Source organism: Salvelinus alpinus, chromosome 2 (genome assembly GCF_045679555.1).
Source record: "Salvelinus alpinus chromosome 2, SLU_Salpinus.1, whole genome shotgun sequence".
Taxonomy (NCBI): Eukaryota; Metazoa; Chordata; class Actinopteri; order Salmoniformes; family Salmonidae; genus Salvelinus; species Salvelinus alpinus.
Genome location: NC_092087.1, coordinates 12,856,828 through 12,875,449, shown reverse-complemented (window position 1 = coordinate 12,875,449; position 18,622 = coordinate 12,856,828). Strand labels below are relative to the sequence as shown.

Here is an 18,622-nt window from a genome sequence, read left to right as displayed (position 1 = left end):
TTGTGTTCTTATTTCTATTCATCATGTTTTTGTTCTAACTTGTGTTATTTTTAGTGCTACATGGATATTGATTACTGCATTATTGCGTTTGGAGCTTGCAAGAAAGGCATTTCACTGTGCTTGTGCACGTGACATAACACGTTCACGTGCATATCTGGTGTCCGGCAAAATTAAGGCAGTTCTACAATTTTAAAAACATTACAATTACATTCATAACAGATGTCACAACACACCAAGTGTGTGCTCTCAGGCCCCTACTCCACTACCACATATCTACAACACAACATACATTTGTATGTGTGTATAGTGCGTATGTTATCATGTTTGTGTTGCTTCACAGTCCCTGCTGTTCCATAAGGTGTATTTTTATCTGTTTTTTAAATCTGATTCTACTGCTTGTATTAGTTACCTGATGTGGAATAGAGTTCCATGTAGTCATGGCTCTATGTAGTACTGTGCACCTCCCATAGACTGTTCTTGTCTTGGGGATTGTGAACCTCTGGTGGCATGTCTTATGGGGTATGCATTGGTGTCTGGGCTGTGTGCTAGTCGTTTAAACATAAGTTAATATTAGAAAAGGGGCGGCAGCGAAGCCTAGTGGTTAGAGTGTTGGACTAGTAACCGAAAGGTTGCAAGATCAAATCCCCGAGCTGACAAGGTACAAATCTGTTGCCCCTGAACAAGCAATGGATATACACGTCCTCAATGCAGGCAATATCAGGTGGGACTATTTTATCTTTATTTATCTTTAACAGTGGGTTAACTGCTCCTATCAATGAAAATAAGAATTTGTTCTTAACTGACTTGCCTAGTTAAATAAAGATAAAATAGTCCCTCCTGATATTGCCTGCATTGAGGACGTGCATATCCACTTCCCTTGCGGTCACTCGGCTCTCTTGCGATACTCCCAACATAAAACACATCACTTCGACAGTTATGGCTAGTGTAACAGTATAACTTTAGTACGTCCCCTCGCCCCGACCCGGGCGCGAACCAGGGACCCTCTGCACACATCGACAACAGTCACCCACGAAGCGTCGTTACCCAAGGGGAAACCCTACTTAAGTCTCAGAGCAAGTGACGTAACTGATTGAAACGCTACTAGCGCGTACCCGCTAACTAGCTAGCCATTTCACATCCGTTACACTAGCAGGGATTCAGTTTTTGTCAGAATTAACTTTTCCTAGCAGGTTTAGGAGAATGTATGCAGCAGGATAGGAGAATAAATGTGTCAAATCTAAAAACCAACTTTGGATACAGCTACGACTGGAAGTGACTTTTCGTAGCAGGTTAGGGAAGCATTTTCGCTAACTTTAACCTAATTCTCATAGCATGCTAAGTTACTTACGTTACCTGCTGTGTACATGCTCATAACCTACTAGGTTAAAGTCACTTCCGGAAGTGTCATGTTTTTTTTAAAGGAATCTCGATGGTGTACACACATAAAGCTACAGACATAAGTTACTTTTTCGTAGCAGGTTAGGAGAACTTCCGTATCATGTTTGGATAATTCGCGTAGCCGGTTGGGATAATTAGGTTAGCGAAAATGCTCTTCTAACCTGCTTCAAAATGTCCCTTCCGGTCGTAGCGATAGACAAAAGTGGGTCATGTCTAGAAGGGATCCAGCTTTTGTCAAATTTACGTCAAACTTATTTTTTGTTGTTGTTGCATTTTACCTAATCTTAACCTGCCACAAGTATTATCATAACCTGCTGCGTATGTTCTCCTAGGTGAATGAACGTAACAGTTTAGGAAAATTAGGTTAGGGAGAGGGTTAGCTAAAATTCTATCATAACCTGCTACAAAAAGTAACTTCCGTCCGTAGCTGCATTCTATCTAGTCACAACTGTGAACTCCGCTTTCGTTGCTGTACGATGGTGAAACGAGCACACCTGAGTAACGTGTACATTTTTGTTTCCCAATCACACGAATGAGGAGGAGACTAATTCGCATGACACATGAACATGTAACAACAAACGAAAAAAAACAACCTTTTGGACCATGCTAGCAAAGATACTGTTCTGTGACGCTAATACATGCTAATACTAGCTAGCATGATGAGACCAAAGAGAACCTGTTGTGTCGGTGTATGTCGTGCTTGCGGGGAAAACATTTCCAATAGAATATACGTGCACAGTCTCTTCAGTCAGTTCGAAGGTCAATGTTTGAAACCATTTGACTACACCACAGCATTGGAGGACCTCACTGGACCAATTTCTCAGGACGATGCTTTACCACAGATCATTTGCGAAACGTGTCGTAAACTTCTCAAACGGTACTACAAAAGCTTTTGCGATGTGGAGAAAATTGGCAGTATATTTCGAGAAAGTGCTCAGAAGCAGAGGGAGAGTCACTCTCTCGCATGGCGAACTCGGGACCCCCAACAAGGTGAGATTAGTATCACCCCCTTTCCCCAAGAGAGAATGACAGACGCGTGTAAAGTTACCCCGCGAGATTTGACCGTAACGTTAGTAGTTGTGCCAAAGAGCGAGAACACGGACGAAGACGCCACACCAGATCCCAACAACGATAACATCAAACCTGAGCCTGCAGAAATCTCAGTATACCTGGAAGATGATATGGAGCCGGATCGACAGTCTGGCGATGATGATGATGCTTCTTCGAAGCTAAGCCAGGTAAACACGTGTTGTCACCTTTAATACCTGCTGTATGTTCGGAGAGAAGTCGGGGGCAGTGTTAAAGGTTCTAAACATCTTTAAGTTTCTAGGTAGGTGTTTAAGGTCGCTAGTGTACCTTCGTTTCTGAAGTCCTGCACCCCTCCAATGGCACCACAGTAGTGCCATGATCCTATTTCAGACAGCAATGTGGTGATCATGTATAACCTATAAAGTTTAACTTTATTCAACCGTCAAATCGTTCAGTCTTCTCACCTCCTTCCATTGAAAATAACAGAATTTTGATAGTTTGGTTGAAAGTATCAGGTGAAAATGCTTGCTGGGCCATTTAAAAGTTACATTTTTATTGATTGGTATTGACATTTCCCTCTTCTAATTTTAGGTGAGTGTGCCAACTAAATACATCCTTACTGGACCCATGGAGAAACTTGTGGATAACATTTTGAATGGACAATTCTTCAGCGCAGCAAAGGCAATCATGGATATTCCTGATTTGGCTTCCCTTGTCACTAAAGAGGTTTTGAATCAAGTCGTCAAAGAATGCAAAGAGCTCACTAGCGTTCCATTCAACTCCATACTTAGACAGACCAGTTCATCCTCTCTGGAAGCCTTCAGGTGGGACACTGTTTTTACTGAATGGAAGACAACCGCACCCACGTTCCTTAGGTTTCTGGAGTCCGCAAGCACATCTACATGGGTTTCTGCCATGACCAAAGAACGTACACAGAGAAAGAACTTCGCCATAGGCATGGCTGGAGCCACTCTTCTCAAGGTACGTTGCGGCAGGATGAGTGCACCCATGTATCGGAACTCGCTTATCATGCACCAGGCTCAGAAGAAAAAGTGCTTCAATAGGTTTGCCAGACTTGGTGTCTGTGTTACTAAGCAAAGCATGCTTCATCTGTTGAGAAGAGTCAGGGCATCTGAAGAAGTAACCAGGACTCCCTCTGCAGGTGAAGACCACAACTACGACTCAGTAGCGCCAAGAAGATCCACAGAAAATACTGACAGACAGGTGTGTAGTATTTGTTTCTATCATGGTTGGAGTCAATTTCATGTAAATTTCAGTCAATTCAGGAACTAGGCCTAGACTGAAATTCCAATTGTCTTCAGTGCTTTTCTAGGTTGAACAATTGGAATTGCAATTTGATTTACTTTCTGAATGGACAAGGAGTTGCCCCCAACCTCGGTTGTGATTATACAGTGTCTCCAGAAAGTGTTCACACCTTGACTTTTTCCACCTTTTGTTGCTACAAAGTGGGATTAAAATGTATTTAAATGTCATTTTTGTCAATGATCTACACAAAATACTCAGATGTCAAAGTGGAAGAAAACTTCTAACATTTGTAAAACATTTAGTGAAAAATAAAACAATTTCTTGATTAGAGAAGGATCCAACCCCTGAGTCAATACATGTTAGAATCACCTTTTCACACCTGGAAAGTGCAACATTTGCCCATTTTTATTATTTTAAAAATTCTTCAAGCTCTGTCAAATGGGTTGTTGATCATTGCTGACCAACCATTTTCAGGACTTGCCATAGATTTTCAAGCAGATTTAAATCAAAACTGTAACTCTGCCACTCAGGAAGATTTACTGTCTTAGTAAGCAACTCCAGTGTAAATTTGGCCTTACGTTTTCAGTTACTGTCCTGCTGAAAGGTGAATTAATCTCCCAGTGTCTGATGGAAAGTAGACTAAACCAGGTTTTCCTCTAGGATTTTGCCTGTGCTTAGCTCCATTATGTGTTTTTTATCCTGAAAAACTCATAACATGATGCAGCCACCACTATACTTGAAAATATGGAGTGGTACTCTGTGATGTATTGGTTTTGTCCTAAACATAACACTTTGTACTAGAGATGTACATTTTGCTGCCGACTAACCCGACCCTCATTAACCGGTCAACAAACGGTAAAATAAATTCCATACAGTGACATGACCAACAGAAAATACTATGCATGCATACGAGGAACGAAGAGCTTAATGAAAACATAACCATAGCAAGCCTATAGCTTATTATTGAACATGCAACTGCTGTAACGAAGCAACTATTAAAACTTAATTTTCAAACATTTTTGCCAAAAATACAATTTTGCGGGGAAACAGTTCACCTGATGTGAGCCGTTCCATATGCGACAGAGATGAAATTATGAAAATCTTGAATTTAGAAAGAGGGGGAATCTAATAGCAACAACTAGAATGGGTTACTAATATGACTAGGATTGTGCCTTTTGGCTTCTGGACAACAAAAGAAAGTTGATATGAAAACCAATAGACTGTAGAAAAATTGTTTAATGATATGAGGAAGTTTTTTTTAAATAATGGTTGGATTTCTGCTTGGCTACTTTGAAGCAAGGTAAGACATGGCTCATTATTTGAAGTAAAGTAAATTGTTCAGGTTTCAAACAATTATACTGCCTCACGTTCTAAAGTGGTGAGTGACGCGCTGATAGCCTGCCTACCTTTGACTATAGCCTATGCACTCGAATTGCGAATGGGAGGTGCGCTTGAATTACGATTTGAGGTTGAGAAGTAAAAATTGGTAGCTCTTTTTAATCGTGGCCATCAAAACAGTGTTTTTACCACGCGATTGCGTTTAGAATTATTTGTTGCGCAATGACTGGGTTTATAAAAGATAGTTTCACTCCAAAACCAGCTTTTTGAGGAGGTGCTCTCTCGCTGTCTAACAGGTGATAGGCTATTCCGCTCATCAAACTAGGCTCTGTATGCTGTGCGCGTTTGATAAATCAGATAAATGATGACTAACATACACACGAGTCAATTTAACTCTACAGCATTATGCTAATTAACCTATAGACTGATAAGCATGACCTGTCAAATATATTTTTGACGGTTAACCATTTAACTTTTTGTCTTGAATAGGGATGTTCATTGATTTAACTTTTTTTGCAGTATTACTTTAGTGCCTTGTTGCAAACAGGATGCATGTTTGAAATAATATATTTTTATACTGTACAGGCTTCCTTCTTTTCACTCTGTCAATTAGGTTTAGGGCTATCCCCAACAAAAAGCATTGGGTCGACCGAAAGTTGTCTGTTCTTTAAAAAAAAAGTGTATTCTTCTATATACATAGATGTTTTAATCAAATCAACTATATGCGTTGAACTTGTCTGATGCTTTAAGCTCAATGTTTGATTAAATAAGACACAAATGACTCTGGTAATGACTCGCACTTTGGTCGTCAATTCTTACCATGCCCATTATTAAAATAGGATTTCCTACATATAGAAATGACAGTTTTTGTTTTCAACATTCATCACAGGTAACTTAAACTCTATTTTTATTCAAACAGTTGAGAGTATTTGTCTCCGAAGCAGACTCTTCAGTATTGTCACAGTATTGTCACACTGTGTGTGTATTTATGTATTATATTAAGTTAAAATAAGTGTTCATTGTTCATTCAGTATTGTTGCAGTTGTCATTATTACAAAAATGTTTGTGTGTATGATATATATATATATATATATATTTTTAAATAAATCGGCCGATTTAATCGGTATCGTCTTTTTTTGTCCTCCAATAATCGGTATCGGCGTTGAAAAATCATAATCGGTCGACCTCGACAGTGAAATAATCTGTCTGTAAACAATTGTTGGGAAAATGACTTGTATCATGCACAAAGTAGATGTCCTAACCGACTTGCCAAAACTATAGTTTGTTAACAAGAAATTTGTGGAGTGGTTGAAAAACTAGTTTTAATGACTCCAACCTAAGTGTATGTAAACTTTCGACTTCAACTGTGTGTGTGTGTATTTGTTTATTTTTTACATTTTTTATCTATTTCACCTTTTATTTAACCAGGTAGGCAAGTTGAGAACAAGTTCTCATTTACAATTGCAACCTGGCCAAGATAAAGCAAAGCAGTTCGACACATACAACAACACAGAGTTACACATGGAGTAAAACAAACATACAGTGAATAATACAGTAGAAAAATAAGTCTATATACAATGTGAGCAAGTGAGGTGAGATAAGGGAGGTAAAGGCAATAAAAAGGCCATGGTTGCGAAGTAAATACAATATAGCAAGTAAAACACTTGAATGGTTGATTTGCAGTGGAAGAATGTGCAAAGTAGAGATAGAAATAATGGGGTGCAAAGGAGCAAAATAAATAAATACAGTTGGGAAAGAGGTAGTTGTTTGGGCTAAATTATAGATGGGCTATGTACAGGTGCAGTAATCTGTGACCTGCTCTGACAGCTTGTGCTTAAAGCTAGTGAGGGAGATAAGTGTTTCCAGTTTCAGAGATTTTTGTGTGTATATATATATATATATATATATATATATATATATATATATATATATATATATATAATTTGCTGCTTCTTGACCAACAGTGTATTGACCAGTTGAATAATTGGGTTCAGCCCTAATTAGGTTAGTATTGTGGAGTAACTGCAATGTTGTTGATCCATCTTTTTATTTTTATCCTGTCACAGCCATTAAACTCTAACTGTTTTAAAGTAACCATTGGCTTCATGCTAAAATCCTTGAGCTGTTTCCTTTCTCTCCGACAACTTGAGTTAAGGAAGGACACCTGTATCTTTAATGACTGTGTATTGATACACCATGCAAAGGGTAATTAATAACTTTTCTATGCTCAAATGGATTTCTACCCATCTACCAATGGGTGCCCTTTGCCACGATTTGTAAAACCTCTTTGTGGTTGAGTCTGTGTTTGAAATGTACTGCTCGACTGAGGGACCTTTATAGATAATTGTATGTGTGGGGTAGAGGGATGAGGTAGTCATTCAAAAATCATGTTAAACATTATTGCACACAGTGAGTCCATGTAACTTATGTGACTTAAATTGTTACTCCTGCACTTTAGGTTTGCCAAAACAAAGGGGTTGAATACTTATTGACTCAAGACAGTTCAGCTTTTAATTGATTTGTAAAAAATAAATAAAAAAACAATTCCACTTTGACATTATGGGATATTGTGTGTAGGCCAGTGATGATAAATCTCAATTTAATCAATTTTAAATTCAGGCTGTAACACAACAAAATGTGGAAGAAGTCAAGGTGTGTGAATACTTTCAGAAAGCACAGTAGGTTGCGTCCTGGTTGTGATAAACATGTTATCCCCAATGTGCTCATCCCTTTGTGGGATTGACTCAAGGAAGGGCACATGGTGGTTTTTATTCAGTCATTTCATGGCAGAGCAGAGGGAAGTACTGTCAGAGTTATAGATTTCAAAAATATTGAAATATTATTGAGTAATGATTTTCTTATCCTTGCCTTAATGGAGCAGGAGGACCCAGAGCCCACAGCGACTGAGAAGCAGCAGGAACCAAGGACCAGTCTGGGGGAAGAGCAGCTTCCAGACTCTGGAATGACAGAGTCCACAACACCCACAGTCACATGCACTCCTCTCTTTAGGAGCAAAAACCATGGTCAGGGCCCATCCAAATGCCAGGCCAAGCCCAAACCCCAGCCTCAGCCCCAACATCAGGCCCAGCCTCAGCCCCAACACCAGGCCCAACATCAGGCCCAACATCAGGCCCAGCCTCAGCCCCAACATCAGGCCCAGCCTCAGCCCCAACATCAGGCCCAGCCTCAGGCCCAGCCCCAACATCAGGCCCAGCCTCAGCCCCAACATCAAGCCCAGCCTCAGGCCCAGCCTCAGGCCCAGCCTCAGCCCCAACATCAAGCCCAGCCCAAGCCTCAGCCCAAACCCCAGCCCCAACATCAAGCCCAGCCCAAACCCCAGCCCAAACCCCAGCCTCAGGCCCAGCCTCAGCCCCAACATCAAGCCCAGCCCAAACCCCAGCCCCAGCCTCAGCCCTTCCCCACAACCTTTCTCCTGGGCCAACCCTTCCAAACAGCACAGAACCAAACTGTTATGTTGTCTAAACAGAATGTCCCCCTGATGATATTTACACTTCCCTATGTGCAAAGCCCTGCAGCTCAAAGTGAGGAAGTCAAAGGTGTGGAAAGCACTACGTTGCACAACTACAACGTTCCTTGTTCTTGCCAGGTGTGTGGGCAATCATTTGACTTCACGCGTCATTTGATAAGACATGTTCAGATGCACTTAGCGGAGCAAAACCGTTTGTGTGGTTTGTGTGGGAAGGTCCTTGAGCCTGCAGAGAACATGGCGGTTCACCTGCAAACTCACAGTCTAATGAAAACGTTTTGTCATATTTGTGGCAAATGTTTCCCTAAGAATTCTGAGCTGAAATATCATATAAGTATTTATCACTATGTGGAGAAGCCACATCTGTGCGAAATGTGTGGGAAAACCTTCCGACATGGCAAGGCCCTTAAAGAGCATCATACGTCCTTTCACATAGAGGGACGAGATAAGCCGTATAAATGCCATTTGTGCAGAAAAGGCTTCTCGGGAGAAAGACAAGTTAAACTCCACCAGTTAACTCACACTGGAGAGAAACCGTATCAGTGTGAAGATTGTGGCATGTGCTTCAGGGAGAAGAATACTCTTAAAGGGCACATGAGGACTCACACAGGAGAGAAACCGTATAAGTGCAGAGAGTGTGGGAAATGCTTTAGATTGTTAGGTGCTTTAAAATGTCACCTACTAACTCACACTGGAGAGAAACCGTATCGCTGCAACGTCTGTGGCAGATGCTTCAGTCAGTCCTCATCCCGCAAGACTCACATGAAAACTCACAAAATGGCTCACGCAGTAGATAGTCCACAGAGTGCAGAGAGACCAGACAGTGCAGAAAAGGCTTTGTCGGAGTAGGATCTCTAAAATGCTGGTCCAATGGAGAGACACCATAGCTTAGATCCCCCTCACAACACATATGAACATTTACTAAAGGAAGAACCCACAACCTGCCTTAGAAGTTGGAAAAGTGGCCTGTTCTGACACCTTTTAGAAGACAAAGACATGCCCCTAAAGTCACTTCTCTTGTTTAAATACATTGTGAATTAGCAGTTTGAAAACATCACTAAAAACATTCCACAGTACATGTCATTTTCACAAAGAGGAGTCGGCAGCATGTGGTCAACTTGTCTGTCCCAAATTGTTATGAGACTGCCGACTGGTCCCTAAAATGTGTTAGTCTCACAGTTACAGATTGATTCATTTCTTTATGTTTTGGTTAAAAAGTATTGTAGCTTCCAGAGGATAACACAATAAAATATTTTGTACTGTTTTTCAACCACAGAAGGGACACACTTCTCATAATAATGAGAATGCATATTCACTGAATAGGTTTTTCTCCTCCATGTAGTCTTACTGTTGGTTAAACCTTAAGATGTATGAGAACTGAACGTTTTTTTTCTAAAGGCATTTTGAGATCATATAGCGCGCATACTAAACTCAGCAAAAAAAGAAACATTCTCACTGTCAACTGTGTTTATTTTCAGCAAACTTAACATGTGTAAATATTTGTATGAACATAAGATTCAACAACTGAGACATAAACTGAACAAGTTCCACAGACGTGACTAACAGAAATTGAATAATGTGTACCTGAACAAAGGGGAGGTCAAAATCAAAAGTAACAGTCAGTGTCTGGTGTGGCCACCAGCTGCATTAAGTACTGTAGTGCATCTCTTCCTCATGGACTGCACCAGATTGGCCAGTTCTTGCTGTGAGATGTTACCCCGCTCTTCCACCAAAGGAAGGTTCCCGGACATTTCTGGGGAAATGGCCCTAGCCCTCACCCGCCGATCCAACAGGTCCCAGACGTGCTTAATGGGATTGAGATCGGGGTTCTTCGCTGGCCATGGCAGAACACTGACATTCATGTCTTGCAGGAAATCACGCACAGAACGAGCAGTATGGCTGGTGGCATTGTCATGTTGGAGGGTCATGTCAGGATGAGCCTGCAGGAAGGGTACCACATGAGGGAGGTGGAAGTCTTCCCTGTAATGCACAGGGTTGAGATTGCCTGCAATGACAACAAGCTCAGTCCGATGATGCTGTGACACACCGCCCCAGACCATGACGGACCCTCCAAATCGATCCCTCTCCAGAGTACAGGCTTCGGTGTAACGCTCATTCCTTCGACGATAAACGCGAATCTGACCATCACCCCTGGTGAGACAAAACCGCTACTCGTCAGTGAAGAGCACTTTTTGCCAGTCCTGTCTGGTCCAGCGACGGTGATGTTGTTGCCGGTGATGTTTGGTCAGGACCTGCCTTTACAACAGGTCTACAAGCCCTCAGTCCAGCCTCTCTCAGCCTATTGCGGACACTGATGGAGGGATTGTGCGTTCCTGGTGTAACTCGGGCAGTTGTTGCCATCCTGTACCTGTCCCACAGGTGTGATGTTCGGATGTACCAATCCTGTGCAGGTGTTGTTACACATGGTCTGCCAATGCGAGGATGATCAGCTGTCCGTCCAGTCTCCCTGTATAGCTGTCTTAGGCGTATCACAGTACGGACATTGCAATTTATTGCCCTGGCCACATCTGTAGTCCTCATGCCTCCTTGCAGCATGCCTAAGGCACGTTCACGCAGCTGAGCAGGGACCCTGGGCATCTTTCGTTTGGTGTTTTTCAGAGTCAGTAGAAAGGCCTCTTTAGTCTCCTAATTTTTCATAACTGTGACCTTAATTGCCTACCGTCTGTAAGCTGTTAGTGTCTAAATGACCGTTCCACAGGCGCATGTTCATTAATTGTTTATTGTTCATTGAACAAGCATGGGAAACAGTGTGAAGTTATTTGGATTTTTACGAATTATCTTTGAAAGACAAGTGTCCTGAAAACGGGATGTTTCTTTTTTTGCTGAGTTTAGATAGTCGACTTGGTCTCAAAGAAACTGTTGTCTTTGCTGTTGTTATCTTTGTTTCACTTCAGTCCCAGAAGGTGGCGATAATGCGCCAACTTGATTGTTGTTGGGTGCGCCCTGAACCGTAGAAGAAGACTTTCAATCGTAAACAACTAGCTAACGTTAGCTGGCTGCTAGTGTGCGTTTAATTTCGCAATAATGGCCAAATTGGAGTTGCTAAGTTTGTTTCTCACTGAACGATTAACGTCAGCTGCACAGGATATATATAAAATGGTAGAAGAAACGTTTGCAGAATACCAAGCAGAGATCACTTACGTAAAGAGAGAGAATGAATTTCTACGGAAGCAGTTAAATGCTAACAGACCGAGAAAAGTGAACGTAAAACGAGGTTTGTAGAACCTAATAATGCACCTTTCATTATTGGGAATTGAAGCCATATTTCTATCTAAAAGAGCATATATCAGGGTGTGAACTATCTACTGTACTTGTGTTTAGGGGGAGTTGTGACATGTGCAGTGCACGCACGTCCGCTATAGAATTGTTTTTTTTTACCAACAAGGGGAGTGTCTGAGATGTTATTTTGTCAACCATCCATAACTGCAGGTCTACGACAGATCACCCGCACTGTCTCTGTAGCAGTAGCTCCCCCAAAGCTGCAGCAGCATTGTGAGCAGGAGTCGAGCCCCAGTCTGGGGAAGGAGGTTTCACAAACTGAGGGCAAGAAGCAAGAAGCAAGGACCAGTCAGGGGGAAGAGCAGCTTCAAGAGACTGGAACAACAGAATTGATGCCTACACCCACCACTCACTGTTGCAGCAAAGACAATGATCTTGGCCCATCCAAAACATTACCCCAGATCCAGCCCAAGCCCTTACCCTCCTTACCCATACCCCTTCTCCTGGCTCAGCCCGCACAGCCCTTCCAAATCGCACAGAACCAAGCCGTCGTCTTATCTCATCAGATATCGCCTCTGGTCATTCAGGTTGTAAAGAAATTGTTTATTTGTAAAGACTGTGGGAAGACTTTCCGTTACATGAGTCGTTTGAAACAGCACACACGCATGGCTCACACGCAGGAAAAACCCCACTGCTGTACGTTGTGTGGAAAGTGTTTTCTTACCGCCAGCAAGTTAAAAACACACCAGCTAATACACACCGGCGAGAGACCCTACCTCTGTAATGTCTGTGGTCACTGTTTCAACCAGAGGTCGAACCTCAAAGTACACATGCAGAGGAAACACAAAGATGTCAAGGGTGTGTGACAAAAAAATATATAGCATACAGTATATGGATTTACATTCATATTTACATTTTAGTCATTTAGAAGACGCTCTTAGCCAGAGCGACTTACAGTTAATGCATTCATCTTCAGATAGCTAGGTGGGATGATGATGAAAATGTTGTGGGGAAAAGACAGCAAAAATAAATAAAGTTGTGTGTAAGACACACATCTCCCCAACCCCTACACTCAGGTGTATGTCAGTGGAGGCTGAGGGGAGAACGGCTCATATAAGTCTGGACCGGGGTGAATGGAATGGCATCAAACATTGTGTTTGATGTAATTAATACCAATCCTCAAATTCCCCTCCAGCCATTACCACGAGCCCGTCCTCCCCAATTAAGGTGCCACCACCCTCCTGTGGTGTACATCATTTCTCCTCCCTTTCTTCCCTGTATTGTTGTCTCAAATCATAAACTACATTAAAGATGTAAAACAGCCTGTTTTCTTTTACAGGCTCCAACCTCTAACTTGTATCATATTTTGGCTCTAATTGCTGGACAGGTCTTGCATGGTAAGATGCTTTTTTGCTCAGCTAAAAAGCCAATTCAGTCGACCCCTGATAAAGTGCACATTGGTTAATTGCACCAGTCTATACAAAACAGTCTCAAGTCAGATGGTGTGTTCTAGATACACACACCCACAAATCATGAGAGGATTCATATGTTATTTCAATGTGTGGAAGATGGTAAACACTCTTCCAGGCACTACATAAGTAGTTGGCTGTATTTTGTATGCAAAATTCACCTGGGTATACCACTCAAAGCTCACTCATTGGTATTCACTTTTGTAGCCTGTGGTAGGTGCCCCAAAATTAACAAGCCCTTTTTAACCTATATAAACCATTTCAAAATATTTACTGTTGTGCTGTCTTCCATAAGAACACCCTGCACAGTAATGAAGAATATGGATTAACGTGTACAATGCATTCATTTTCAGCATTCCTTGAGAGCTGAACATGATGTTTGGGTTTGGCCCTATCATATTTAGGGCCTCACGTTTTCCTAGTATTACGGTAACAGCGGGCATTCCTTATCACGTGATCAGCGAGAGCATCTTTTAGGTCCATTTTGGATGATAGCGAGAGCTCTTGTAGCTAGCTACGACACCCGAAAATGACTAAATTGCAGTTTTTAAATGTATTTTTGACCGAGCGGCTTATGCTCGCTGCCCAGGAGATCTATAAATCTGTCGAAGACACGATTTTGGAATACCAAGAGGAGATTGCGCTCAGGGAGAGGGAGAACGACCATCTGAGACGTAGGCTTCGAGACGCTGGGATTGAAATATGGCCAGGTTAGTAGCTACCATGCTAAAATTAGCACGGAAGCCGCACGCCAGGAAACCAAATTGGTCACTAAAGTGTTGTTGTATGCATGCATAACTGCGTAACTAGCGAAAGGGCCCTTGATTTTTTCATATATATATTTTACACCCTGTATTAACGCTTCGAGAAGTAGCCAGGTAGCTCATGTTTTTCAGAAGGCTAACATTAGTTAATAATGTAAGCGCTAGCTAACTCAGCTAGCTAGTTAGCCACCTTTGTTCCTTAGCTAGTTAGTTGTTGCGTTTTAGACTCAGATTTTCAGGCATCTGTCTTGCTGATTAATTTCTGAAATCGGGTTCCTGTGATAACGTTATATAAATGTAGTTTATCGTATATTTCCGCGATCGTAAATCATATCTGACTGCCACGTCCCTCCCACTCTTCCATCCAGACCGTCAGTCCATGGCACTATTAGAGGAGGAGGATGGCGAGCATCCCCGCCGGGAATGGAGCCCCAGTATGGGCCATGAGGAGCGCATCCCCATCCTGGTCAAGGAGAAACGGGAGCTCAGGTACAGCCAGGGGGACGAACAGCTTCGCGGCCACGGCTCCTGCAGCACCCCAGAGTCCATGTTCACCCCTCCCCGCGTCAGCAACGAATACCCCCAGGACCCTCCCCAGTCCTCCAACCTGCCCCAGAACCCATCGGTGGAGAACAGAGAGAGGGAGCCTGGTCCCAGAAGCTCATCCAGACACGTCAAATCAGAAGGGTCCCACAGAGGCTCATCGTCGTCTTCATCCAACAGCGGCCCGCAGCCCCTGGCCACGGTCAACCCCAACTGCTCCAACGAGAACATTGACATCATCGGGGTGGAGAACGGAGGGCAGATGTCGGCGTCTAAAGGACGAGCCGGCGGGAGCAGAGGTCAGGGCTCCCACTTAGGCAACCAGGGCGCTAATTCCACCGCGGCCGCAGAGTGTGGAAAATCTCCTCTCCAGGTGCACGTGTCGTCGTTCTGCTGCAGGGTGTGCGGGGAGACGTTCAGCCACGTCGGTCACCTGCATGTCCACGTCCAGGTGCACACCCGGGAGAAGCCGTATCGCTGCGGGGTGTGTGGAAAGTGCTGCAGCTCCTCCGGCAGGCTCCAGGAGCATGCCAGGAGTCACACTGGAGAGAAGCCGTACCGCTGCCAGAGCTGTGGAAAAGGATTTACCCAGATGGCCCATCTGAAGGTCCACATGCGTATCCACACAGGAGAGAAACCCTACAGCTGCCCCGTGTGTGGCAAGTGTTTCAGCCGCTCTGACAAAATCAAACGTCACCTCCAGACCCACAGCCGCGAGGGCACCTACTTCTCGGGGCAGTGAGATGAGGGAGACGCCACCGCTGGTGGTTGTTGTTAATGAAAGACGGAGTCTCGGTATATGAATTGCTGATTATGGGACATTTTTAAAAAGCTAAAATTGCTGCCACTAAGACGAGGCTTTTTTTCTCTCTCTCTCTCTGAGCTATTCTGTGACTTTCTTAGAATGTTTTATCTCTCCTAAGTAACAGTTCTCTCCATGCCATAGTCTATCTCTCATGCAATAGGATTTGTATTGCAGTATAGTCAATTTAGTATGTGTCCATTTTTTTCTTTTTGTACTTGAGTTATTAGCTAGTATTTCCTAATTATTTAGTATTTTAGTAATAAGCTTGATAGCATGATGATAATGAAGTCTTCCGCTATGCGCCTTGAACGGAGTGCATTCAGGATTGCAACAATGCAGCGTTCCAAAACGTGGTCTTGCCCCAGACGATTTGCACAGGGCCAATTTACAACAATTTCAAGTTTCTAAAAGCAATGGTTGTTTTTAGAATTTTATTTCTTTTTGATAAAGTATATCACAGCTTCTTCTGACACCCTGAAATCTGATTTCCTGAATCACCTGACTGAAATTCGTAAGCTGTTTTTGTGTTTTTTTATGAACACTGGCTAACCGTATGGGCATTGTTTATAAACAGTTGTCCATTCTTTGAGTTTCCAAATATGGATATAAAGTAGACATATTAGCCATTGTTAGTTCGGGTGAGGTCAGGGGTGGGCATTACGGTTAGCAATAGAATACAGCAGGCAGGGCTATGTTTCTGTACGGTTAGCCACCTAAAGCCTCCCTGATATACCCAATGTTAAAGAAGCATTGCCTCTCCCTCAATCACACCAACAGCGTCATTGCATTTTGGTACACCAGAAGTATTCTGAACAAAAATATAAACTCAACAATTTCAACTATTTTACTGAGTTTATATTATGAAATCAGTCAATTGAAATAAATTCATTAGGCCCTAATCTATGGATTTCCCGTGAAATAGGCAGGGGCACAGCCATGGTTGGGCCTTGGAGGGCATAGGCCCACCCACTGAGGAGCCAGGGCCAGCCAGTCAGATTGAGTTTTTCCTACAAAGGTGCTTTATTATAGACACATATCCCTTAGTTTAATCAGCTGTCCGGGTGGCTGGTCACAGACAATCCAGCAAGTGAAGAAGTCGGATGTGGAGCTTCAGGGCTGGCGTGGTTACACTTGATCTGTGGTTCTGAGGCCGGTTGGACGTACTGCAAAATTCTCTAAAACAACTTTGGAGGCGGCTTATGGTAGAGAAATTAACATACAATTCTCTGGCAACAGCTTTGGTGGACATTCCTGCAGTCAGCCTGCCCAGCATGCCCCTCCCTCAACTTGAGATGTCTGTGGCATTCTGTTGTGTGACAAAACTGCACATTTTAGAGTGGCCTTTTATTGTCCCCAGCACAGGGTGCACCTGTGTCATGATCAGCTTGATGATATTCCACACCTGTCAGGTGGATGGATTATCTTGGTAAACAAAAGATGCTCAATAACAGGGATGTAAACAAATTTGTGCAAAACATTTGAGAGAAATACGCTTTTTGTGCGTATGAAACATTTCTGGCATCTTTTATTTCCGCTAATGAAACATGGGACTAATACTTTATATGTTACTTTTTTATATTTGTGTTCAGTGTACATACATTTCCAATAGAACGTTGCATTGCAGTGCGTTCTGTGTGGTGCATGTGTTGGATATATCCAACCTATGCATCAAATTGTATGGTAGAGATACACGTTCAGTGTATTTGCGTAGCAACGCAAAATGATATGCAATGGCGCTGTCGGTCTGATCAAGGCATTAGTCACGGTTGCAGAACTGTACACGGCCACCTGAATTTCAGACAACTTGTAACTGATACAATAAAAACATAATATTATCACAGAGGAGTCAACATTGAGACTGCTATTCTGCAAGATAAATTTGACCTTGGTGATGATCATTCTGTGTATGACCACTATCTATCCCCCACCTCTGATGCAGATAGGGTTGATGTGTCCTATGACCTGCACTACTACAGTATTTAACCAACACGGTGCAGAGAAAGACCGATTCCTCAGCTGAGTCATACAGTATTTTACCATGTATGTGTCTGTGATGCTTGTTTCAAGACGATTGGTCCAGAGCTAGGTGCTGCTGCACATATATTCACTATACTAAATATCTAGTAATGGTGGCCAGTTGTTTGGAAGTGTAAAATAATTTTTTTCAGACCCAGATCAAGGTTTCTCCTGGAATAAAAAGCACTTTAGTGTATATTGTGAAAGCATTTAATCCAGGAGTAATAAATGCCGAGCTGAGACCAATGCTCATGAACAAGCAGTAGGCCTGTGGCCCATACCAGATACAAACCACAGCCCCATCACTTAGGCCAAGTGTCTTGGGCAATAGGGGCTTGGGGTTGTCACAAGACAGGGCCTTTATCACCTCTCAGGACTGAGGCTACTACAGTAGGCCGTCTAACTCAACCGGCATCCCTCCAGTCTCTTTCCCACAGTCTATTCTGGGACACCGCTGCTCCCACACACATTACTGTACAGTGTTGTATCATTGTGTACTAAATGTTATTTTTTAATAAACTAGTAACTGACTACGCTGCCTTTGTTCATTTCTCCATATATAGGCATACTAGCCGAGAGATGGCCGGCACTAGAATAAGATGCTTGTTTGCATGATTATTAGCTGTTCAAATGAACTCCGACTGAACCTAAATGTACAGTTAAACAACTTCACCGACACAGCAGAGTCCCTAAATCTCAAATCAAGATAAACTACCCACACCTATCTACGGTTTTTATTTTCATGTAATCTTTAACTAGGCAACTCAGTAAGAACAAATTCTTATTTACAATGACAGCCTTTTTTTATTTATTTATATTTCACCTTTATTTAACCAGATAGGCCAGTTCCAAGAAAGCAAAGCAGTGTGACAAAAACAACACAGTTACACATAAACAAACGTACAGTCAATAACACAAAATAAAAATATATGTACAGTGTGTGCAAATGTGGAAGAGTAGGGAGGTAGGCAATAAATAGGCCCAAGAGGTGAAAATAATTACAATTAATACTGGAGTGATGGGTGCAAGAGGGTAAGTAATAATATGGTGATGAGGTAGTCGGGTGTACTATTTACAGATTGTCTGTGTACAGGTACAGTGATTGGTAAGCTGCTCTGACAGCTGATGCTTAATTGGAGAGGGAGATATATCAGAGATTTTTGCAATTCGTTCCAGTCATTGGCAGCAGAGAACTGTAAGGAAAGGCAGCCAAAATAAGTGTTGGCTTTGGGGATGAGCGTGCTACGGATGGGTGTTGCTATGGTGA

The 18,622-nt window shown here is 42.6% G+C and overlaps 2 protein-coding genes across 5 annotated transcripts; both read left to right on the top strand.

The window, feature by feature from the left end:
- Positions 1–27: 27 nt before the first annotated feature.
- Positions 28–13,115, top strand: LOC139554081 (uncharacterized). 4 transcript variants are annotated; one of them, XM_071366983.1, is made up of 4 exons: positions 28–2,636; positions 3,019–3,651; positions 7,913–11,753; positions 11,969–13,115. In XM_071366983.1, exons 1-3 carry the CDS (start codon positions 2,037–2,039, stop codon positions 9,365–9,367), a joined length of 2,688 nt encoding a protein of 895 aa, XP_071223084.1. In that variant the 5' UTR covers positions 28–2,036; the 3' UTR covers positions 9,368–11,753; positions 11,969–13,115. The 4 variants fall into 4 exon arrangements, with proteins under 4 accessions (XP_071223084.1, XP_071223083.1, XP_071223086.1 ...); XM_071366982.1 differs by having other exon boundaries at positions 7,910–11,753; XM_071366985.1 differs by lacking the exon at positions 28–2,636 and having other exon boundaries at positions 3,185–3,408; positions 3,590–3,651.
- A 456-nt stretch (positions 13,116–13,571) lies between these two features.
- LOC139554127 (zinc finger and SCAN domain-containing protein 22-like) lies at positions 13,572–17,886 on the top strand. Its single transcript, XM_071366986.1, has 2 exons — positions 13,572–13,937; positions 14,360–17,886. Exons 1-2 carry the CDS (start codon positions 13,757–13,759, stop codon positions 15,274–15,276), a joined length of 1,098 nt encoding a protein of 365 aa, XP_071223087.1. The 5' UTR covers positions 13,572–13,756; the 3' UTR covers positions 15,277–17,886.
- Positions 17,887–18,622: the final 736 nt, after the last annotated feature.

Excerpts from the sequence above, each read along its gene's own strand:
- LOC139554081 (XM_071366982.1), top strand. The coding sequence starts at position 2,037 with ATGCTAATACTAGCTAGCATGATGAGACCAAAGAGAACCTGTTGTGTC. Across the intron at positions 2,637-3,018 it reads CTTCTTCGAAGCTAAGCCAG|GTGAGTGTGCCAACTAAATA; the intron begins GTAAACACGTGT and ends TTCTAATTTTAG. Across the intron at positions 3,652-7,909 it reads CAGAAAATACTGACAGACAG|CAGGAGGACCCAGAGCCCAC; the intron begins GTGTGTAGTATT and ends GCCTTAATGGAG.
- LOC139554127 (XM_071366986.1), top strand. The coding sequence starts at position 13,757 with ATGACTAAATTGCAGTTTTTAAATGTATTTTTGACCGAGCGGCTTATG. Across the intron at positions 13,938-14,359 it reads TGGGATTGAAATATGGCCAG|ACCGTCAGTCCATGGCACTA; the intron begins GTTAGTAGCTAC and ends TCTTCCATCCAG.